Raw genomic sequence first — 25,205 nt, forward strand, 5'->3', positions numbered from 1 at the left:
AGGATTATGGTAAGACAGACATAAGAACCAACCACTTTATTCACGTTAAGTGAAGCAACGGAAGGGTAGTCAAACAATTCAAGGAGTACAGACATCACACAAGGTGATGTCTCCAGACAATTTCAGCAAGCCCAACTTAGTTTTCTTTAACAGTAAGAATGAACAAAGCTGTTGGTCTCTGCATTGTGCTATGTTGACTTCTACCGTAGATAAAAACCTAGTGTTAGACAGTAAATTTCATTGTGACTTACTCCATTACCTAGCAAATGAACTGTCAACTGAGGACACTAGGATATTGGTGAATAATTAATTCCTTAACTTAAAAGGAAAAACAATCAGAGCTGTATGTTTTATGACTACAGAAAATGAGAAGAAAAAAACCCCACAATCAAAAAGCCTAACTTTTTTCATGTACATCCTGAAAGGTGGTAGATATCTTAATTTGACCTGAGAGCATCTAGCACCACTTGCTACTCAGAGTCCAGACTCCCTACAGTTACGTCAATCCTAAATTTACAAAAAATTGTTTGACAAAAGCAAAAGGATTACATAATAAGGAGCAGAAGTTGAAATAAAAGCTGTATTCCCATTAAGCTTTCCAAACATCAAAGCATCTCTTCAACATCCTCAAGAAGCTACTTAACAACAAAGCGGGGAAGGGTGGAGCAGGAAAAAAGGGCAACAGAAAGAAGCAGCACAAAATATGTTTGTGCAATTTTCTGAAGAGGGCAAGAGGACACCTAAATAAGATAGTCATAATTGACCCTTAAGTGCTCTATTTACACAGGGTGGAGGAAAACTGACAACAGACTTTGAGTAACATTTTAATTGCTCTGTACATAAATTTCCTATTGAGCAGTCTTTGATGTAAAGCTCATTGCATCTGAGCTCAAGGCAAAACAAAATGAACCCAAGAGTTCTTGTGCAGCATATTGCACACGTTTTGTTTAAACATTTACATATCCAGGAACAGCCTTCAAAAACGGTTCTTACCTCCTATCCCAGTCTCCCCAAACCAAGCAATTGGAATTTTCCTATTTAAAATGTTCTGAAACTGAGTTTGGAAAACTGTCAGACAGCTAACATAAGGAAGAAAAAGGAGCAGCCAGAGATCAGCAAAGGAAAGAGCAAGGGCAGCTGCAACAACTGAAAGTTTTAAGCTGGTACCACAAAACCTTCTGCCCAGTCCCAGACACTACAGTAAGTATGTGCCCTAAGTTTTAAAATTTACTGCAGTGACCTAACTTCACTGTATCCATTACATGTTTCCCATATCAGTGCTTCTGGAGATCAGATTAGCTAAAAGAAAAACCAAGGTTTAAAAATTGCTTCCTGCAATTCTGACACAAACAGTATTCAGGATTATTAATAAAAGACCTGGACTGAAAAAAAAAAAAATAGTGAGCTTTACAGATATGAGCAGTGCACAAATTTGACAACAATAATTTTTCACAATTTGGAAGAACGTATCTTTATCTGGACTTACCTTTAAAGTCACACCTGGCTCAAGTCAACAGGAGTGAGCACAGTGGAGGGTGAATTAATGCCATTCCATAGGCATTATATTCCCAATTAAGGCTTGCTATCAACAGCAGCCTAATGAGCTTCTGTACCTGACTCAGATCTATGGCTTACTCTGGATTTTATCAAATGATTGCACACAACAAAAGACTGAAACCACAGCAAATAATTTATCTGCAATAAATGTTAAAAGTCTTGAAAAATTCTGAAGCCGATTTCTTTCTAGCCATTGAATGCTGTCTTCCAACAAAAGAGTACAATGATTAATGATAGTAATATAGTCGTATCTTTGATAAGGAAGTACCAATTGGCCACTTTTTTACATCCCTCTTCTTACTATGTTTCCTGGTTGTTAAATGTTCACAGGGAAAAGTAAATTAAAAATAAAATCTATTTCATAGCATGCATCCATTCAACAAACAGCAGTTTGTTCTTTCAATACAGAAAATCAATATGGTTTTATTTACTATAAATATCGAAGAATTAAATAAAAATTTAAACAGAAGAGAATAATATACAAAATAATTATGATCGGTTAATAGAAAAGTTACTAAAATTATGTTAAATAATAAATGGGTCCTGATAAAAAACACTTTTTGGATCTGACCCAATTTTATAAAGCGTCAGTGACTAAAGAAGTGATGTTCATTTTTAGCACCCAAAAACCCCTGAAAATCAAATGCCAGTGAGAATTAGGCTATCTGCTAGAGAGAGCCTAAGAGCAGAGTAAATGATAGATGGCTGTGGATAAAGGCACGTCCATTCCTCTGGAATCATTTTAAAACTATTTCACAGTATGCTGGGAGTGAGAGTTCCTAGGAATGCAGAGAAACAGCTATTTGTCCTGCTAAAGAAACTGAAAAGGCTACATCAAGGTAACATTTCACTGATGATCAACAAGACTATAATCTCATTTCTGCTTCAATATAAAAACAAAGCTCACCAAATACTTATGATTACTAAACAGCAACCATTTGTCTACCGTAGCGGAGGCCTCCAAGTAATGAATTCCGGTTTTGAAATACAGAGATTTAAGAGGATTATTGGTGAGCCGTTTTAAGGCCATAACAGACTGTAGATAAAAGTACTTACAATGGGACTGCTTTTACATGTTATACCTTACCTTAAAGATGAATGCCTTATGCTTTATTAAGCATTATCAAGGAAATTGTATTATTAATAAAGCAGAATTTTGCTAACAGTATGAAGCTCGCTTTGCATCAGTTCCTTTTAGTTAGTGACATTCATGAAGAAAAGTATAGGTCAGTATGTTTCAGCTAAATAAGATTCTCTAGTCACTGAACTCAGATGCTTAACAGAAATACACGCAAACCAAAAGTAAGAGGAAGATTTTAACAACCACCATATTGTGGGGTCATTTTCCATCCAGACTATCACAAGTTGAACACTTCTGCCATACTTGTTCCTTCTGCCGTACCACTGCTATAACCTGCAGACACAGATTTATCAGCTCCTGCAACTACGCAAACCGTAACTGCCTGGCACAGCACCCTTTCCTGCAAGGCATGATCTGCTTTGGCACAGCTATCCTACCATTGCTAGTCGTCTTTTAGGACCTTGACACAAATCCTACTGAAGGTGTTAAAACAGAACACACCTTCAATTTCAGTGGACTTCAGACTATTCCCTAAATCTTCATCATCATCGTATAGATTCTACAAGAGTTAATATATATTGCTTTGAAACTCTGCTAGTTGTAGAAGAAGCAAGTTTCCTGCAGATTGTCCTGCAGATAACAACACACTGTGGTGGTTTGATATTTTCTTTTCTTGCCTATCGCTTTGCCAGGCAAATCCTCTGGTTTCAGTTATCAAAGCTAAGTACCCATTTTAGGATAACATCTGGAAAAAAAACCAACTCTGCCATTTTGTCCCTCATGATTACTACAGTAAATTTATAAACCACTAAGAAACTAAAGTTCTTCCAGCACTTTGAAGAAAAGGTTGCAATTTGCAAGTGAAATGGCAAGGAAGAAGGGCAGGACCTGGCATCATGTTGTGATGAACACAACCTCCCTGAAGCCATTGATGGTAGCAGCCACCAGGGCCTGAAGGGCACTAGGAACAGAAAGTGTATTTGTGTTCCCCATGTACTTTCTTTAAACAAAGCAACAAAAAGGCTTGCCTTGAATATACGTTTGTATCTAAAGGAACCAGAGGACAGAGAAAAGACTGATGGGATCCAGGAAAGAAGAATGGATAGAAACAAAAAGAAGAATGAGTCGGGTAGTAAGTGATCAGAGGAGCGGAAAAATGAAGAAAAGCTGGAATTAGAGCAGAAGGATACAGGAGCAAGAACAAATGGTCAGGGACATCGGTCAGAGCTGGATGGACCAAGACAGCAGGTAAGGGAAGATAAAAACAGAAGGGTGCAAGGCAGAACGTAAGCAAAAGGCACATGGGTCCTCAACCTGGAGGTAAATCTCTGCTCCAGAATCCGGGTCCCAAATCTCTACAATCTTCGGAGTCTTCAATTTTTAGCAAACATTAGCAAAAATTTTTAGCCACCAGTAAAACACCAACCTGATCTTTCTCCAGCAGATGATCTATTAACTTCTTCCTTCTCTTTGTTTTTGTATTAGTTGTCCTCTGAGAGTGCAAAGGTCTCTACTCTTCTGAGAATCTAAGATGGGTTTCATGCAACATTCCCATTCAGCAAAAGCTAAAAAGGCTGTATCTAGGGCTGCAAACTCAGACACACAAAATGCTGCCTACCAGAAGAGTGCCTATTCAGCCTTAATTAGAACTGCATATGAATGCTTTTTCACACAGCCTGAACAGAAATCACAAACTGTCTTGTTATGATTCCTCCTTCAGAGAGATGGCACTGCCACATGACAGAGGTAATATACAGCATTAGAAACACAGCGAAGTCAGAAATCTCAGATGAGCAGAATAAAAGCAATTTATTCTGTAGTTTGCAGAGTGAATGCAGAACGAAGAGAGCTCTCACATGGGCATTTTTATATGTGTGTATATACATATACACACACACAGAAGTATATAAATCATAGCCACTGCTAAAACTGCGGTAGTGGGCTAACACTTAAGATTACAGTTTCCTAAAACTATGAAAAGACAGTAAAAAATGCTCATACATATTCTTTCTATCTGAATTCCATACTTCACCATTCTACTGCCTTGAGGTAACAAAATCCTAGCAATGGAACATTCAGAAGCTTTACTGTAAAACTAGCTGTCTACACTATTATCAGCAGCTTTCATCTTCCTAGCTAAATCGTGGGACCTATTATTACACTGAAAGCCCCATAGATCATAATAAACAATTTCTGCTTTTTATGAAATAGTCCACGTTACTCAGTCTACTTTTCAAAGTAATCACCAACTTCCATTTTTCCCCATTATTTTTATAATTTGGTGTAATGGAAACATTTAGACATTTAATTTTACTGTGACAATGTAAAAATTCACAAACTTATTGTTTTATGCCCCACATTATCCCAGACAGGAGAAGGTTCAACACTGCATGAGCAAACCACATGACACAGACACGGTCAATCACATGACAAATACGGTCACCACATGACAAAGCTAATGGGGTAATACACAGAGGGCTCGGGTGCATACGGTTACCTCACACACTAGGCACCAAACATCAAACTCAAACTAAGAAAAATGCTTACTCTATTCCCCACCCTGTGCCTCCAAAAATCACCCCCAAGGCCAGAATGGTCCCTGCCACTGCACCTATTAGCCTGTTAGTGGCCATGCTCACTGTGTGGAGGGAAAAGGGAAGATTTTTTAAGGAAATGATCACATATATGTCTGAAATGAAAACATGAAATAATTCCTCAAGGAGTATTTTACACCACGATCCATCGTCGGATAAACACTTCAAACCTCCTGATGAATCTTTATTTAACAAATACTGTAGCTTTAAGGATTCTGAAATGAGCTATATTTGGTTTTCTTTGAATGCTTGCAAATATTTCATTGAGAAGTTTTCCTGTAAATGTAAGACTATTCCTTTTAGCTTGTGATTCTATTATTTACATAAAAAGGGAACATCCTCAACCTAGTGCTTATTTAAAACAGACAAAATGTAATAAGTCACCAATTAGAAAAATTCCTTTTGATCACCAGAAACTTACTGTATCCATAATATAACTAAGCAAATGAAAAATGTTTGGAAACAGTTGCATCAAAGGAAAAGAAAAAGCCCCAACTTTTAAAGTCATTCTTTTACTAGTTAGTAATATTTTTCTCTGTTACTGCATTTATCAGTAGGACTCTATTTATCTGTATGACCTAAAGACAGATAGCACCTTTTAAAAGGAAAAACCTACCCTAGAAATGTGCTTCAGGTTAACACTCTGAAAATGTCGGTATGTTCAGACAGTCTCTCAAGGCAGTGAGGCCTTATTTTTCATTTTTTAAGGGAACTCTTTTGAGAAAAAAACATCTATACATTTCCTATGTTCAAGATTACAAGCTTGATAGATTCATCAAGTCATAATAGACCACAAGCAAGCAGCTGAATTCCCTAATGGGAACTCCCCAAGGGACAGAAACTTTATACTCTTCATGCTGAATAAAGCCTGTTTTGAAATGGTTCACCATTTTTTCTTGTTTCATAAATATACACACACACAAACGTACACACACACATTTCAGACAAAAGTTTTATAATAAAAAAAACCAAACACACACTATTCCACTAGTCAAACAAAGGCCTAATTCTGCAAATGAAACTGGAAAGGAAGAATCTTGTGTCCCTATGGAGTCCTACTGATTTCAAAACTACTAGCCAACGCTCTGAAGTAATGCAAAGTTTCTGCAGTAGCCAAAAACTAACAGCAAGGAGACTTTGTCTTCCAAAACTGCTATCATGCTGTGTACGTCTGCTGGTACAGGATACAGTAGGTTGCTGAGTTTAAAGTAATTCAAGACTCATGTATTAATACCAACATAATTAAGGATCACTAAATTTTTAAATCCTGAAATATAGTATGGACCCAAAAGCAATTGATAGGTGATGGAAAGGTCTAAAAAGAAAAGTGCAGCAGGGTACCAGCCAGTTATCATAACAAGATATAAATAAGCAGCAATACTTCCTAGCTATGCATGCTCTAACTGTAGTAAGAAAAATGCTTAGATTTATGGTGTGAAAAATCTTAAATCTGTTAGGTGAATTTTCACATCATGAGTGTTGTGTTTCTGAAATGTAACAAACCTCAAATTTAGGGCTAAGGGAAAACAAGTATTTTGGTTTCTGTCTCAGACTTGTAAACTGTCATATGACATACAAAGTACTGGTAATAAGGGGAAAAAACTTAATGGAAACTACTTGAGTATGTTGGATCTTTACAATACAGAAAACTACTTCCATAACCTTCTGACATCTTCTTACAAAGGAATTCCTTTATTAGCACACCAAAAGAGATTATAATAAATGTCAGTGAATTCATTTCTAGGTGATTCAACATCAATAAATTACTGTAACAACGTTAAGGAAAAATAACCCATCTTTTGAAATCATTGAGCCACCTTGTACAAAAACATATTCTGCTTCTTTGCAGAGGACTCCATTGAAAAATGCAGTCTAAACTTTACGTCTGTACCTACTGGCAGAAATCCAGGCACACACTATTAATTTAAGACTTTTTCCCAGAATATTTCAGCATTGACATATTAATTTTCATGAAGGTATTTCCAGTCTGAATTAGAGGAGTGAATCTGAATTACAAAAATCTAACCGAGATAAGCGTACCCTTCTGTGTTGCCTTTCCTAGAGACCTTTTTACAGAGGAGGAAATTATTTCTTACCTACAGGATTTGGAAATAAGCAATATAACATTTGCATATGCTCAGTGTCACAACTGTAAGTACTGCTCTCCTCATCCACACAAAGAGAAGTAGCCAACTCTGTAGTGCTGTTCTCCACTATTTTTTTTAAGACTCTGTAAGCAGCATTCCACAGTTAGGAAGGTTTTTATGGGAAATGGAATGACAAGTTGCTTTGTAAGGGAGGGTACAAACCAGGCAGCTCTACACTGAACAATGTGGGGTTAGGAACCCAGGAAGCACCTGCACAGATTCACTAATACAAAGCTGGACTGTTCTAGAGAGCCTCCTTCACAGTGGCAACTTGTTTTAAAACGATCTCTTCACAGTTTTTGGTAAAGGTCTACTGGAACGATTCTGCTAAGGGGCAAAAGAGGAAGGCACACAAGACAGAAGTAGAGCCATTCTGGAGGGGCATGCAAAATGCCACCCTCCCTTGAAACCTTGGGTATTTTAAGGAGTAATCAATTAGAGTCTGAGCTCTAAGGACTACATTTTTAAACAAATCTCTCTTCTTTCCATCAGCCTTGTATAAGGGACAGAAGAACCTGGAACTGGGACGTAGCAGAAAAATTTTGTTTGTGTTTCTCAGTTGTTTATTTGGAACTTTATCTGTAAATGCATAACACAACACTGGATAAATATAGTCTGATGGACAGGACAACATCCTGGTGACAGGAAGGACATAAAAAAAATTGGACAGTACAATCCAAAGACATTCCTTGGCAGAGAGGTAAGAGAGAATCTCAAATGCTTTTTCTTCCTCTTTGAAAAACTTTTTTGATTAATTATTTCCTCAATAGCTCCTCTTTGTATTTATACTAAATATGCAACTGAAATACCTACTAAATACTTAAGAGTAAGCAATAATAACTGTAAGAATAATTTAAGTTCTTAAAATCTTAATTTATTTCTGTGCCCTCCCATTGAAATGTAATTTCAAGGAACCAAAGCTTTTTTTCATCAGGGATATTCCACTTCGCCCGTTTTTATGCCACAGTTCTCTGAATTAGCTGAAAACAACTAAGGGAACCAGAAATCTCTAGTAAAACATAAATACTCAATTATCATATAAATAATAAGAGCCACACTTAGTCAGATTTCAATCACAAAGAAAATTATTGTATAAAAGAGAGAATAAGTTATGAAGGAAAAACCAGAAAGTACATACAATTACCCACTGAAATCTTCCCCATATTTAGGTTAGAAAAGTAAGTTTCATCAGTTCTGAAAGCAGAAAGACCTACTTCATCTACACAAACCATCTACCTGTGGGTCTAAACAGGACTGTACAATAATATTCTCTTTCTATATGCTAATTCTACTACCATGTATCAACAGAAAAACATCATAAATACTTGAGCGAACATCAAAATTGAAATCACACAAACCCTTGGGTCCTTCATCCTTTTTGCCACCAGTATCCCTGATAGGATCATCAATACTGCAGTCAGTCCCAGCCCAGGAGAAATTACAAATGCAAGTGGCTTCATTACTACAAACCTGGAAAAGAAAAGAAACGACAGCAGTTGGTTTTTATTAAGTTTACATTTTATTACATTTTATTAAGGTTATTTAGCGTGTAATTAGGTATTTAATTCACAGTATAAAACTTACCCATTTATCTTTTGTAACAATAGCACTCAGCGTTTAGAGTGAGTATAATACATCAGTAACCTTAACGTTTGCTTTAACCCTCTAAATACACTCAGATGCTAGGAAAAGCACAAGCGCTCCCAGTGGTGCCATCATCACTTGCACTATACAGCTGTGTAGAATGTAAAAAATAACAGGAATTCTCATCCAAAACCACCCCTATGTAGACTAGTTAGATCTTCACCAACCAACTATTTAGACTTTGAGCCTGGATGTCCAGGAGTACAAGCATTTGCATTTAAATAGTTCAAGACATGGTTATGCTTTACAACCTCTCATTTACAGCTTGCTCCCATGTTAAAAAAAGAAGTCATATTTTCATTGGTTTTGTTGGCATTTTTTTCTAAGCAGCAATGAGGAGTGCTTGTTTATCTTCTAGAAAGAGAGGAAATAGTTCTTCCTAAGTCTATATTTACTTGAATGACCTCTGAAAAAGGACTTAGGACTCACTAAAATTGGCAGTACATTTCTCAGATACAGGAAAACCTATCCAACTGTCAAAACCCAAAGTATCAAATCAATAGTGAGAGTCAATAGCCATAAACTTTCTACATGAAAAAGAACATGGAATGTATTGCTAGAAGAGGTTACTAAAGAAAAAGCATGACATGAGAAACAGACACAAAACAAAGAATGAAGTTTTGATTATGGGACTAGAATCAAAGTCTGTCCTTGGGCATCAGCTAATAATGTCTTTTGGACATTGGAACATGATGTCAAAAAACCCAGAAAATAACTTACACACTAATGATTACAAGTACTACATGTGATATTTTTAACTTTAACTTCTAGCTCACTCTGCTTCTTGAATATTCACAGAAGAATCTTATCTAGGAAGCTGAAGATAAATACATCTTATGGCAGATTTGATTAAATATTGTTTTAAAATTATGATTTGGAATAAACCAAAGCAAAACAAAGAAGGTAATATAGTTCTCTCATCACTCATGCCACTCACCAAAAGTGCCAAGATGATTTCTAGAACTCCTAGAACCTTTATTTTCCATTTTGAAATTTTTCTTCTTGATTTTGAACCTAAGCCTCTTTGAAGCACTTAAATTCCTCTTCAATTACACATAACAAGAGGAAAAAAAAAAAAGCCAAAAACCCTTGTATAAAGTCTAGCCCCCTTCGGCAAGAATCTCTCACTGAATCCCAGAGTGGAAAGGTTTTATCAGTATTACAGTTAAGACATGGAACAGTGAATCTGTTCATCAAAACATACCTAACGCCTTAGATAAATGGACTTACAGGTAGAATAACAGAATATAATGTACCAGAATGTAAAATGATACTTTGTATCTGTTCAAGAAGAATACATCAACTCTGTTGAGATCCAACAGTTTAGAATTTTAATTATTTAAGCCGTGAGGTATAAATCCACAAATACAGGAATAACTTTATAAAGATGTTAGTATGCAGGAAAAAGTTTAACTGAGGATGGCAAGTAGCTTGAAATACGGGTAGTGCATTACAGAAGTCTTTACAGTAACTGATGTCAAAGCTCTTTCTTGCTAGTAACGGAAACAACACATTGGATATAACTGCAGAACTAATTTGACAGCTTTGCTTTCTAAAATTTTATCCATGCTTCACAGAACGGCACTCTTCCCCCAAGTCTAACGTTTGTGTTTTCACATCAACAGGTCTTAAGCACAAGTTCAGGTAGAGAACTCCACAGGGTACATTAAGGTCAGATAGATAGAGCAGAGACAGCTGGGGAAGCTTAGCTGCTAACTCCCAGTACAGACTCACCCCATGACCGGAACAGACTTTTCCATTAGAGCCAATGGGACAGCTGCTTATGTTCAAGGACTGAATTGGGAGGCACTTTTTGTCCAGACACATCATGTGAGGTCCACATGGAGCTCCATCCTCCACGTAACCTAAATCTGTATCATCATCTAAAAGAACGTGAGCACCACTAGGAGAAATAAGTTTTAATATACTGTTAGTATTATGACCAGAGTCTTTTGAAAGTATTATACATGTCAGTGTAGATACTGAAAGCCTCACACCTTTCTCACATTTAAGCATACAGACAGATTAAACAAAATTATAAAGTTCTTCTGTCTGTCCATGGCATTGACAAGGTGTCCCAGCTGTCAGACTAAAAAGAAGTCTAGATAATGACTTACATACTCAAAAAGAGTACCTTAGTCTTTGGGGTTTTTTTTAATAGTCTTTGATGGGCTGATTTTTTTATTTTTTTTCTCCAAATGCTGTGAAACACTACTGCTAGAAAAATGTTTAAAAACTAACTTCCCATGAGATGACATTTAAATAAAAATACCTGTGGAATAGTAGAAGAGTTAAGAATCATTGTTCTCTCGGGACCTAACTATATAAGAGAGTACTAGCATGACAGCAATATTGCCAATGTCTTTAAAATACAAATCCAGTATTGTGCACAGTAGACTAAAACCCATTTACCTGCCCTTTAACTGAACTGTAGCTTAGCATCTTATCCTCCCTCCCAGCCTTCGCTTCCTTACAGCTATTTCTCTGCGGATATAATACTCAGAAACACTGTGTTTAATAAATGGGTCTTTGGCAATTACAGACTTGCCCCACATCCCCCAGAAAAATATAATGCTGAGCATTAAACTCTGACTGTGAACTTCTGCTACTGGAGAGATCAGATAGAGTAATCAGGAGGATAACCCACATGTCGCCCTCTTTAAATGTGGACTATTAGGCTTTTTATTTTTTTAATTAAAAAGAAATACCACTCAGAATAATGATTTATCTGAAAGATATTAATTACGTAAAAATCACAAAATTTTACATTTATGTTTATCTTAATTCAATTAGGTTTGACAGAGCAAAATCATGTTGGAACACTACATTATCTTTTACCTGCAGTCCACTATTCGTCCTTGATGATAAAAAGAATTTGGTATAATTTCTCCTTGAACTTGACCAACTCGTGGTACTTTAGTAAGATTAGTACAAAGCAAAAAGCCACAGAAAACATCACTGTAAAATGAAAACATAAATCAAAAAGTTGCTGGAATACTATGAAGTAAACTTACAAAAAAGAAAGACTGCAATGATGCTGCTGATCACATTAAGTAATATATTACCATAAACCACATGACAGACTTTCGGAGTGCAAGTCTGGAAATAAAATGTTATTTGATATAAATGACAAGAGGCCGAAACAAGCAATCGTTCTCTCTAATGCACCAGTGAATGTTCACATGAACAAAAAAATTATGTGTACTCTAAATACAATACAGTACAATTAAGAGGAGCCAAATTGTACAGTGCTTTGTCATATCAGGCTAAATTACATTTCCCTCCCTCTAGCAGCTTGGATGCCATACATTAATGTGAAGTTTGAATTTTTAATTTAATTTTATTTCCCTTGCAGGACAACAGAACGATAATAACAATCATTAGCATGCAGTGTGTGTGCCTGCATTTTAGTAAAGAATCTGCTTCATTTGATGTTGATCTGTTCATTTGATGCGATCTTCAGCAGAAGGATATCAGCTTAAAACTTCAATCTCCTACTCTAGTTGTCCTAAGTCATAGAAGCAGCTAGATAAATGCTAGAAATTGTATTTGTTAAAACTGCAAAAAATTTAAACAGACCTTCAGCTGGACCATTTTTCTGCTTCTCTCTACTGACCAAGGAAGGCTTTTATATAAATGAGGTTTTTAATATACATATCAGAATAACACTATTCTCCTCTAGATATATAAAAAAAAAATCCATTAAATAACTCCTTTCCTTGTGATCCTATCTGAAAAGTGCATCATGTAATAAAAAAAAAAAAATAGCGCCACTTGACGAACATCAAATAGTCAAAGGAAACCACCATTCCAAGACTGAAATATTTACACGCATACTTAAAAATTACGAAAAAATAAGTAACTCAGTAAAAATTTAAGTCTATCCACTGATGATCATTAACTTGAAAAGTAAATTTAATCAAATATGCATCTAGTAATGATCACATGCAAATGAATCAGCCATTTCCTCTATAGCATCCAAATGTCTAATGGTCCTCTATGGTCAAAGTAATGGCTGGAACAAACTTGAAATAGCATAATCTGGTATCAGTCCCAGAGCAAGTGGAAATAGTGTGCGTATTTCCAGCCCAATTTATCCCTACCAAGTCTGAGTTGTTTGTATACTATGAACTTGTGACTTTTTGCTGCCTTATCCCCAGCTCCTCTGAAAGAATTAAAGTCACAGTACATTGTTCTGAAAATCAGGAATTCTTTACAAGTCTATTGCTGAGTCACCCATGGATTTGTCACAAAGGAACTTTTTCAAGATGCAAATCTTCTGAGGCAAAGAACATTCCAAATAATGCAAAATACACTGCTGAAACATTCATGAAAAAGTAGACAATACTAACCCAGTATTAATCTATTTAAAATACAAATAATCTCTACCAAATGGAACTCACTGTTTGCTACACTGAATCCATCGGTCTCCATCCTTTCCACAGTTTCCTTTTTTTGTGCCTTCTGTATTAAGCTTTTCATAACAAAATTTGTCAGATCCTGAAGACTCTGTTGATAAAGAAAGGAAAAAGGAATGTACTTTCCATTGGCAACACGAGAGCTTTGAAAACCTGCATAATTTATTGTAGCAGTTCTCTGTATATTTTTAATAAAAAACATAAATCTAACCCCATGTATATGTACACAGCTGGTATTTTCCTGTAATTACAGTGGGAACCTAGCAGACTGAACTGCAATACCTCCAGATGGCTTTTCTAAAATAACGCTCAATATTCAAAATTCGCTATAATTTTTTTTTTAAAAAAAGCAATCTCCACAGAAGCTTTATGATCTTCTGTATTTGAGTTTATCTGTGGTATAATTTTGTCACTTCATAACAACTGCACAAGATTTAATCAAGGTGTTTTCATTGCAATTATTCCTGATCTGTATTTCAGGAGATCGAAGTTTTTATATATGACATATACCATAAGCATATGTTCTGACATCAACTCAATGTTTATTTTATTTTATTTTTTAGGAGTTCACAGAAAAAACAAGGTTGAACAGTCAAGAGTCTAATTCCTGCTGCTTTTTAGGAGTAGAAATCTGAACTAATAGGTTTAAAACCACAAAAATTTACTAACAACCCCATTTGTTTTTTCTAAAAATCAGTTAAAAAAGAAAAAAGAAAACCACAGCAATTATACAGAGTAAGATAAAATATTACAGGTAAAAAAGACAGAGTAGTTTAAATTAAATCACTCGCATGCAAGACAAACCAAATATTTTAAAACATAAGTGTGTAAAATACAAAGAAATTAGTTAACAAAAACACCTGTTGCCTTTAATATTATCAATAAATATGTGGTAGCAACATAAAGCTCACAAAGGCATCAGAAGACAAAGAAAATGTCTCCATCCAATTTTACACTTACATAGCATCTTTTGTATTGTACAAGACAAACAATAAATGGTAAAACTATATCCCTCCCATCCCATCTTCCCTATGATGAAATGATTCTTCTGCCTCAAACAGGCAGTGTCAGGAGTGGCAGTTATGATTAGAGAAAATGCAGAAGAAAACATTAAGCGCTAGAGAACAGGACATCCTGATAGTTCTGCTCTGCTGAACTGCCTCCAAGTCGTTACAGACAGCATTTATCCCATCTCAGCTGCAAGCAAAATCCATTGCAACTGAAATTCTATTTTATTCAACACCTCTGGGCTTAAATCATACTATGTACATTTAAATTCACACTAACGTATTAATTTTCCTGACTATAGGATGGTACAGCAAAGAAAGGCAAGATGGAGCAGCTTTAGCATGAACCACTGCTGGAATAATGGAACTGACAACTGTCATTAAAAAAAGTAAAAAACATCTGTTTTGAACTGTACCAAAAAAATCCTCAAACCCATTTTCCCCCCCTTGGTAACAGTAACTCAAAGTTGCTAATATTTTGTATGTTTTCTCACCTAATTCCAGCAGTCCAGCATTTGCTGCCCTACCTGTCTGCAACCACATCATGTCAGAACAATCTCACTGTCATCACCCTCAAACCCAAACAGGCATACAGCTCCAAATTGCACTTGCCAGTCAAGCCACAGTTTCTCGCTGCAGCCTTTTCTCCTGAGCAGAAAACTTTAACTTACAGTGGGAAGAACAAAAAATAGAAACACAAAACAAAGGCAGGAATGAACCAGAACTAAAACACACTTAAGGTCATTAAAGTCAACCTACTAGATCCCCAGATATATTTGCACTGATTATCTCTTGTCTTGCATTCACCATTATAGCAACGACCCTAAACAAAACACAAGATGTTAGCAATGAGAACTGAACATTATTTCATTTCCTTCCCCTCCCCCAACAAACGTCTCATTTTGATTCTTCACACACGTACTGGGATGTATAATAGTTTTCATGAATTTGGGTAGATGGAGTACACATTTTGGACGAGATTCTCAAAGTCATTTGGTGTCTAATACATACTGACATTTCGGCAGCTGCTTTATACTTTTCATTTACATAGTTGTAAAGAACTTACTAATGTGGAGTGTAATAAAAGATCTACATGTAAAATGTAAAGACACCAAGCAAATTTTACTCAAACTAGAAATTTTTACTATTCATAGAGTGCATAAAGCACAAGCAACACTGATGTCCAAAAGACAAAATTTATGAAGAAATGTAAAGACAGGATTAAAAAAAATATGAAAACTTGTATTTGGTTAATTTCTTTTTGCCTATGTACAAAACATTGCATACCTGATTCGAATCACAGGCATACCCATCTTGTTTATGAAGATTTGGTGGACACTGAAAAAAATGAAGAAATGTTTTTTATTGTGTATTGTAGCAATACATCAAAGGATCACATTGGAATTTTCCTCATTTTAAAAGATAACTGCACAACATATAAAGGAGGTAGATACCATAATTAGTGCAGGAATCTTTACAGCTACAAATACAAATAAAAATGAACATTTTGAGCCATGAAATACAAGGTTTGATCCTAGCTTTCTGCATACTGCAAGTAGAAATGAAGGAGGTGAGGCAAAATAAAAAGTAAATGTGTTCAGTAACAGTATATTTGGTAGCTAATACAGGGGCCATATCTGCAATGCTGCCACTGCATTCATTTCAGTTCTACCGAGAAACAAGTGAGCACCTAGTTGTAGCCTACCAGTCTATTGCTTACAGAGCTGTGGGTTTTTTTACAATGTTAATTGTCATGTTCTCTTGGTATTAGAAACTTTTTTGGTATGAACAAGTCATTAGGTCCAGAAGCCTCAGATTAATAAAGCTAGGAGCAGACCATTGTCAAAGCTTTTCCTCATCAAAAAAGACCTGTGAAGATGTGGAAAGGGTATGTTGCTGCAATGCACCATATTAGCCAATACTCTGAGGGCAGCCTTTCTAGCTTAAGAAAGCCCTTCTCCCTCCCATAAGGAGTGCTCCATCTATAGAAATTACAATCTAAAGATTTACAATAAAGTCTCAGCAATAGCTACTTAAGTGTGGATGTCTCAGATGATATATAATATAATATAATATAATATAATATAATATAATATAATATTGTTAATTTATTGGCATCTATAATTACAGACAATGCCCAGAGACATGTTCTCTGTCCTGAATCTTACTTCTTCAAAGCTGAGAATTTAACGCAGTAGATGACTTATGAAGTCCTTATATAACCTTGAAGCTAAATACTCAATATTGAAAAGGAGCATATACCACCTAAAGCATCAAAGTTACTGCAAAAATGAAAGATATACAAAATGTTGACTATTTAAAAGAACTCAAGTTAAAACAACCTTGTGGTTGCTGTTTATTCCTATACTTTTGAGTATTAGTTAAATGTTTTCAAGAGAAATGCTTAAGATCCACAACTTTTAAAATTATCATACATGCGCACGCTCTTAAAAAACATAATGAAAGTCTCATGAGGAGCAGCTGTGGGAGCTGGGGTTGTTTTGCCTGGAGAAAAGGAGGCTGAGGGGAGACCTTATCGCTCTCTACAACTACCTGAAAGGAGGCTGTAGCGAGGTGGGGGTCGGTCTCTTTTCCCAGGTAACAGGTGATAGGACAAGAGGAACAGCCTGAAGTTGTGCCAGGGGAGGTTTAGGATGGATATTAGGGAAAAATTCTTCACCAAAACGGCTATCAAGCATTGGAACAGGCTGCTCAGGGAAGCAGTGGAGTCATCATCCTGGAGGTATTTAAAAGATATGTAGATGTGGTGCTGAGGGACATGGTTTAGTGGTGGACTTGGCAGTGTTAGATGAATAGTTGGACTTGATGATCTTAAGGGTCTTTTCCAGCCTAAATGATTCTTTGATTCTATACTCAATTAGCTGTAATTTTCTACATTTATATTTTAAACTATTTTATTCCATAAAATCTTACTGTTATTACCTTTGAATACATTCACATTTGCAATTTATTCTTAGTATGTACGCTATAGACCAGGCAAAGAATAAAGGAGGATATCTGACACAAATACTATACAGATACACAAAACCCCACAAGTTCTAAAAAACAAATAAAACCACAAAAGTCATATTTTGAGTCCATTTAGATTAATTCTCTTTGAGCTTATGACAGTTTATTCTTATGTTTAAAAAATTTTGTTAGGATTAACAAATAACCCCCCACAGTTATTTGTGTGTATATGAGTGCAGTTTGTCAATCCTGATTTTCCTCTTAAATTGATATAAAATGAGCGCAAGCAAACATCAGTAGTGTAAGCAGAGAAAGCTTCTGCAGACATACCCGGCCAGAATCTCCAGTGCAGAACTCTGCAATATCACATTCATTCACTGCATATCGACAGTCATAGCCTCGTGGAAAAAACTAGAAAATGAAGAATATAGTTCAGGACTAAGATTATGTAAAAGCAAAATTAAAGGTTCCTGTTTGGAATTACTCCTCATTTTAACACTCTGTGAACACCATACTCACACATATTTGTCTTTTTTTGCTTGGCTAGGAAAAGAACACCACAACCTCAATAATTATTTCAAAGCGTTGAAAAGGATTTCAGTTTCTTAATATTTGAAAGGCTAAACTGAAGTATATAATATTTTGAAAATTTAGGGGTTTTTTTCATCTCTGAGATATAAACGCAAAAGACGTTCATATAAACATGAATACATAGCCAGTGCAATCCATTCCCTTTATATTTGGGGCAGACACCACATTATTGTCTGGAATAACAGTCTTAGCCTACATAAGCTGTTCCTTTTCATTCTACATGAAACACACTTTGAACTGTAACAGGCTGCACATGACTTCCATGGACAACTGAAAAGAACAATAGATCTACAGCAGCAACACTCACAAGACATGATGTATTACAGCAGGGTCCATCACTACAATGAGCTCCATTAGAAAGAGAGCACTTCTTACAACAGTCTGCATAGCATTCCTGAAGAAAATATTAAGCAACATTTTTAGTCTTCCATTTTGAATAAGTTTTTACTTCACAATCTTTCAAAAAAACAAAATTTTTCAAAAAAAAAGTACCAGCAGACAAAAGATTCAGTTCAGCACTGATGACCTGAAATTATCAGCTGGAAGAATCCTTTGTAATGCTCAAATACTAAAGTAAAGGGAAAACAGGGACATATATGCTATAGCGACACTGGGATTCACACCTGAAGCCTCTTCACAGGTGTGGAATAGCCTGTGCCAATGCATGCTGCTTAGTTACATTGCATTCAATGCAGAAAAAAAGTTAAGAAAACTTATTACGGGTGTAATTACATTTAAATACTAGAACTAGGACTCAAAGCTACAGGGCAGATTTTTGCAAAAGACATTCTTGCACTATTTCTACAATAGAGAAGAAAACAACGATTTACTTATGCTGTCCAAACACAGGCAGCTCTCTCCAAAGCATGGAAAAGGAGTGTACCACTCCAGGGACGCTATCCAGGAAAAGTAAAGGGGTAAGCACTGCTACGGCGCCATTCAAAAATTGCTGGGAAACAGCAACATCTTGTCATTAGTATGACAGTGTGCGTCCTCGAACCAGGGCAGATAGGAAGCCTGTTCTGGGGACACACTCTATCTTTGCACTCTTTCTCACTTGAAAAAATGTTTTAACGCAGTCCTTTAAGTTGTTCCCTAACAATAGGCAAACAAAATTAATTTCCATAACCTTTCCCCTTCCCTTACCAATCACATAATTTATCTTAAGAGTAAGAAAGACTTGTGGAGTAATATATAACTCTACTTGCCATTCGGAAGCCGCAATCACATTCTTCTCCTGCTTCTACATATCCATTTCCACACTCGGTGGTTTCAAACAGCTGAAAGCAAAAAAGCCCCCCCCAAAGTATCAATAAAACTAGTATCAAATGACTTTTCTGTCGCACATAGCCCATCTCTGCAATGCTACAGAAACACAGTCTCACAGAGAATATATATGCCGTGCCACTCTGATGGGGAAGGCGGCATGTTTTTCAAGTGCTGCTAGTCAGAATTGTTAAGACATAAAAGATGTACAGCTAAATCACTTGATTGCTAGCCCTCTTTAGGAGAATACTGATCTCAGAGAATTATGATAGACAGAGAGACACTAAAATAATTCTGAAGGGGATAACATCTGAACTTCATTCCAATTCTATGGAGTCTAATTTCTCTGACAATTCCTTCAAGAAACCAGTCAGTAATATGATCCCTGGGATCTACTCAGGTACCCGTACTTTCTCATGCAATTAGCTACTGTCTATGCCAGTGTCACATGTTTGTACACCAAAACAATACAAATTAAGAAACAGTGTCAAAAGGAAGTTCTATGTGCCTTATTAAGTTAGAATAACACAACCATAGTGCTAAACAGTTACTTCTGGGACCAGATATATACAATACATAAATTCTACAGTTCAGGATGATACAGATTCTATGCTGGTTTCAAAGATCATAATTTTGATTAAAAGTGATATACTGTATTTTTCAGTGTTGTCACAGAAACAATTTTGCAAAAAACTTGCCTGTTTTCAATAGAATAATTCTGCATTAAAATCCTATAAGAACATCAGGAATCCCCAATTTAACCGGGATATTAGCAACTGAAACAATTCATCATTAGAACATGGTTGAAATGAGAATTTAAAAGTTAACAAGTTAAAATGAGAACAGGTAAATCTACAGCTAGATGACAGTGAAAGATGCAAGTAAACATGTTCTGGACGGGTTTAGTGGCAGTACAGCTGTTGAGGATCATAAAGATATGAAACATAACATATCATATAATAGAAATTATTTATAAATTTGGATGGAATTCTTCTTCAGTACTTTGGGGTGGGGGAGGAATGCCTAATCAAAAAGAAAGAAATTTTACTTTTGTTGCATAAACAATCAATAACACCTACAAATTTGGGTGCCAGAAGCAAAACTACACTGAAGCAATACTCGTGTGTACTCTTCTTCACTAGCAATGTCAACATGATTCAGAAAACTGAAATGTCTTTTTTTTCCTCTATAAGCTACTGTTACAACCATGCTTCAGTGGAAACAGTAAGATCTCTTATTCTGAACCTGAAATTCAGCTCTCCATCAAACAGACCTGGTTATCTGACCTGTAGCTCTTAAGAAAACAAATAGGGGTCAACCAGCGGAATGCAAGAAAATAACAGAACACACACAAATTTCCTACGGCATTAATGAGGAAATATCATGTGTTCATATATATGTCAGAACATAACTAAAAGGTTATAATTAAAAATGACACCATGGTGACTGCTTAACACAACTACGTTTTATTTACCTAAAGATTAAACACACCGTTTTCTACCTTTCCTCCCAACCTCTAAATAACAGGTTTCAAAACACTGCATGATTCCTCCCCCCTACCTCAAAGTACTTTAACTTCAAAGCTGTGAAATACTGACACACATAACACATGAAGATAACTCAACCATTCTCCTGGGACTATTTTCAGGGAAGTAAACCAGATTTTTATTCCGTATACAGTCAATTTGACAATTTGTTCACATTACCTTGCTAGACAGCCATCATCAAAAAATGAAGCTGTGTTTTTCTTTCTCCCTCCTTACTCTTTTCTGTAAGAATTCTTACATTCTTATTCTATAAGCAAAGATTGCTACCCTGGGGAAAGATTAAAAAACACTCTAACAAGCAAAATTTTTTTAGTTAATTGTGCAAGGTGATGGTCTACCAAAGGATACAGAGCAGTAAACAGAACAGCCTAGTAGTCTCATGTGGTATTAAATTCTACAAGGACAGCAAGTTTGACACCATGATTAAATTGAATATTAATATTTTGGATTGATCTTACTTTGCAAAAAGAGCCACATGGAATATTTTTATACTACTCAGCTTTAGTAGGATGTCATGCTAACATTGCCTTTGAAAAAATTATGACCTTGGTAAGTTTTTAGGCGAAAAAAACCAATGGATGGTAGAAGGATACAATTATAAATTACAGAGTTTTCTAGATGTACATCTGAAATGAAATGAAGTTAACTTTCAGAACAAACACAAATACTGTCTATATGAAGTAAACTATTGATTTCTAATTTCTAGTGTGGTAACTGGAATTCTTTTTAACAACCTCAGGCAAAAAGTCAGAGAACTGAATGTATTGTGGAGCATGCACTACGACCTCACTTCTGGATTTATTTTGCACTACTCTGAAGATTATTATAAATAATGGGAATGAACAATCAGCTAATTACAATCAACCTCAAGAAAATACCCACAGAAACGTTTGAATAATTTAAGAACAGATGAGTGTTAGTGAAATTAGTACATTTTCATTACAATGTTTAGCAGAGGTGCTGACTACCGTCATATTTATTACCTTTGTTGGCCTGTTGAAAAGACAGGCACCTCCCCCACGAAGTAAAAATTCTTTGTATTCTGCAATGCTGCATTTGGAGAATTTCCTGGAATGGTATACCCTAAAATGGCAAAGAATTAGCTGAGTAAATGCCTTGAAACACCAACAGTTACTGGAAGGAGGGGTCACAACATTTTTTTTAATACTGTAAATCCCAGTTTCTTACAACCACTGTGTGCAACAGTATGTCAGCTCAGTCTTATCCTTAAGCAATAAAATCAGAGCAAAAGAAAAGTTTTTAAACATTTTGCATTTTCATATTTCTATTATATAGATTACAGTACATGAAAGTGTGGTCTTCTAATCTTCTTAATAATGTGAAACCACATTATCATAATAGCTGCTATGCACCTTCCTGATTGCATGCGTAATCCAGTGTTTTCTTGGGTTTGTTTTCCCTGCAGCTTCAGTTTAAAAGATGGATTACACTCCAGATCCCTGATTTCATGCCAGGGTTTTAAAATTGTTCAATTCATCTGATCCTGTTAATGAGGTTAATTTTTCAAGTAAAATTGTAGCCAAAAGAACAGCTGTATAGGGTCAGACCAAAAATCCACTTTACCCAAATCACATCTCTGATTTCGGCCCTAAGAATATGCCCAGGGAAGAGTAGAGAACAGAGCCCGTACTACTACTTGCAGAATATTTCTCCAGCTTCCAACAATTTTCAGCTCAATGACTTTCTCAGGAAGCCTTGTTTTGTCTTATTTAATAATCATCTTTGTATTTTCTCCCATGAATTTGCCCAAAATCTTTTAGCATCTACAAGATGCTATAGCAAGAAGTTTCACTACTTAATTACAGACTGGTAGAAGAACAATTTCATCCTATTTTTTCTGTCACCTATTTGCTAGTCTCATTTCATGTCTCCTTAGTTCTTACACTGGAAGAAACAGTAATTATTTGCTATGTTGTTCATGATGTTCTCTTCATATTTCCTCATCCCCATCTTTTTTCCCAGGCTGATGAAAACATACTTTATTAGTCATTTCTCATACAGAAACTGCCTGATATTTTTATTAGCCACGTTTTGAGATCTGGGAATGAGAACTATTCACACTATTAAAGATGGGGGTAACCATGCCACAAGGAGGTTCTCCATTCCTTTCAGTAGATCACTGCTACTGAGCTGGTACTTCCCCAATGAATTATTCTATATACATAAAATGTCTTCTGGCACAGATGGAGTTAAGTGAATATTATTATCTATTATGTTACCTTATATATGGAAGAGGTTTGTTCCACAACCTTTTCTGCTGATATTTCCATCCATGACAGATACTTTGATGAGTTCACCATAGGAAGGAAGCTAGTATCTATTCTGATCAATGCCTTACTTTGGATTCCAGAAGCAAATTTAATGAATAATTTTCTGCTGCATTCATATGGTGGCTGTCAATTAGAAATCTACAGGAATGCCACACATTAAGTCTATTGAAGAACCAATTTCCAAATACCATATGAAGAAACTAAGCTCCTTCTGTCTTATTTATAACTCATTTTCTCCTTATTTGATTTTTGCAATCAAACTTCCACAGTGAGCAAGAATTCTGACAGGAAGTGATTTATAAGACTCAAAAACCTATGTTTCAGAAGCTATCCTTTTCTAATTGATTCCTTACAGTATAGAGAAGAGAATCTTTGGCAGTGTGTGAGGGTAGAGGGCAATGATACACAGTTTCCTCGCACATAGATGTGCTTTCCCCTCAGACTTCACTGACCATTTTGCTAAGGATTGAGAGCACTTGCTGAAAGCTTCAGATTTCTACTTTTATTCACTGGAACAAAAGCAGAGAGATCTGTTTGCTCAAAATTAGAATTTTGAAGGAATTGGGGAAAAAGTAATTAAAATTTAGGAGGAAAATGGAAATATCACTTATCAAAACTGTATTATAACACTTTTTCAGCTGCACATAAAAAGTACAACTGCAGTTATTTAATGAAAAATGTATATGCTTTTCTTTTCAATCACTGTAAGTACAGCAAAGCATTAGTGAATACACTGCATTGCACTTTGAAATATAAGATTTATTAATAACTTCCTAAAATGTGAATAGCAAAGGGAATGAATTGCTGAAAATTGAAGTCATTAATCTATATGTTTGGGTTGTTCCAACTGCTTCTAGTTTTTCATTTATTAGTACTAAAACACATGGGCAAATCCCAATACATAAATATTTATGCCATAATGTAAACTATGGACTCAATCCAGAGCTCTCAATTACTGATAATTATGACATACCCCGTTTCCTCCATGATGCAACCACCCCAGGATTCAGTGCAGTCACACTCTTCTCAGACAAGAACAAAATACAACAGAAAAGGAAAGCAGTTATAAATAAGCTTACAATAAATATAAAGTACTCACTATAAAAATGGACCTTGACCAATTATACAAAGATTAGATGGTTGCTTGGCTGTACAGTTTCTAGCCCTAGAAAGGAAACCAGCCCCCATGAAGAGATACTAATATACTTAATAAAAATGCAGTACTTTCAAATTACCATATGTGCACGTTCCTAGACTCAACACAAAGTTTCAGGCAGTACAGAAAGCTAAAAATAGCTGGCAACGTTCTTCCCTGCATGCTCTCAAAAGAGGCAGCATAAGGGTATGTGCAGTACACAAGACACTGATGATTAAAATGTTGGCATTTTCTCCCCGATAAAATGTGTATAGAACACCCTGAAGGAGAATGTTACTGGTCAGGCCACGGTTTTCCCTTTGGAATAGAGTTAGTAATATGTGAATCAGCCAATCAAACATTCATTAGAAAAAGTAGTTGAGTGAAAATGGATTTACAGTTTACTTACAGCTATAGCATGTAAGTCAACAGCGACCAAATTCACAAAATCAACAGATCAACATCTTACAGTTGGTAAAACGGAAGTTATAAACTGCTCATAAAAATTATCTGCCAAAGAAGTAATATTTTCAATAAGGAGGATTCTGTATTCTAATTACTACAGAAAATCCATACTGTTTATCCTCAGAAAATATTCACAGATTATTTATATGGTTATTTCTGCTCTATCCAGGTCTTCCATCAATCTTTCTCTATGAAGGGTATCGAAATAAGGAAGCTAGGCTATCCTTGTAAAAACCTCTATCTTATAAAAAAGATTCTGATTTCCAAATTATATGAACTCTGTTTTACCTGTAATCAAAAAACAATGATATAGAAAATATTTTAGCAATTTCCAAATTTACCCAACTCAAAAGCGATGCTTTACAAAACAACATTCCCTATAATTTTCCACAGTTTCCTAATTCAGTTTTCTGAAGTGGTCTCAAAATAAAGTCAGCTTTATCATTCATGTTTTTAAAGAAGAATCAAAGACAGAAAGTAGCCAAATTGTTT

At 35.7% G+C, this 25,205-nt stretch overlaps 1 protein-coding gene across 5 annotated transcripts in view; it reads right to left on the reverse strand.

Moving 5' to 3' along the window:
• The window catches only part of ADAM23 (ADAM metallopeptidase domain 23), a 79,623-nt gene that overhangs the window by 9,993 nt on the left and 44,425 nt on the right, over positions 1-25,205 (reverse strand). For 4 of the 5 annotated variants that reach the window (XM_074593988.1, XM_074593985.1, XM_074593984.1 and 1 more), the window contains exons 14-24: positions 24,087-24,135; positions 21,806-21,905; positions 19,218-19,289; positions 18,317-18,403; positions 17,749-17,829; positions 15,736-15,786; positions 15,208-15,271; positions 13,427-13,532; positions 11,862-11,981; positions 10,758-10,926; positions 8,738-8,849 (exon numbers count right to left, since the gene is read on the reverse strand). In XM_074593988.1, coding sequence (XP_074450089.1) covers positions 8,738-8,849; positions 10,758-10,926; positions 11,862-11,981; positions 13,427-13,532; positions 15,208-15,271; positions 15,736-15,786; positions 17,749-17,829; positions 18,317-18,403; positions 19,218-19,289; positions 21,806-21,905; positions 24,087-24,135 — 1,011 coding nt within the window. Of the gene's footprint in view, positions 5,277-8,737; positions 8,850-10,757; positions 10,927-11,861; positions 11,982-13,426; positions 13,533-15,207; positions 15,272-15,735; positions 15,787-17,748; positions 17,830-18,316; positions 18,404-19,217; positions 19,290-21,805; positions 21,906-24,086; positions 24,136-25,205 lie in introns of all 5 variants that reach the window. The other variant, XM_074593986.1, reaches the window with a different exon arrangement.

Source organism: Larus michahellis, chromosome 7, assembly GCF_964199755.1.
Source record: "Larus michahellis chromosome 7, bLarMic1.1, whole genome shotgun sequence".
Lineage (NCBI taxonomy): Eukaryota > Metazoa > Chordata > Aves > Charadriiformes > Laridae > Larus > Larus michahellis.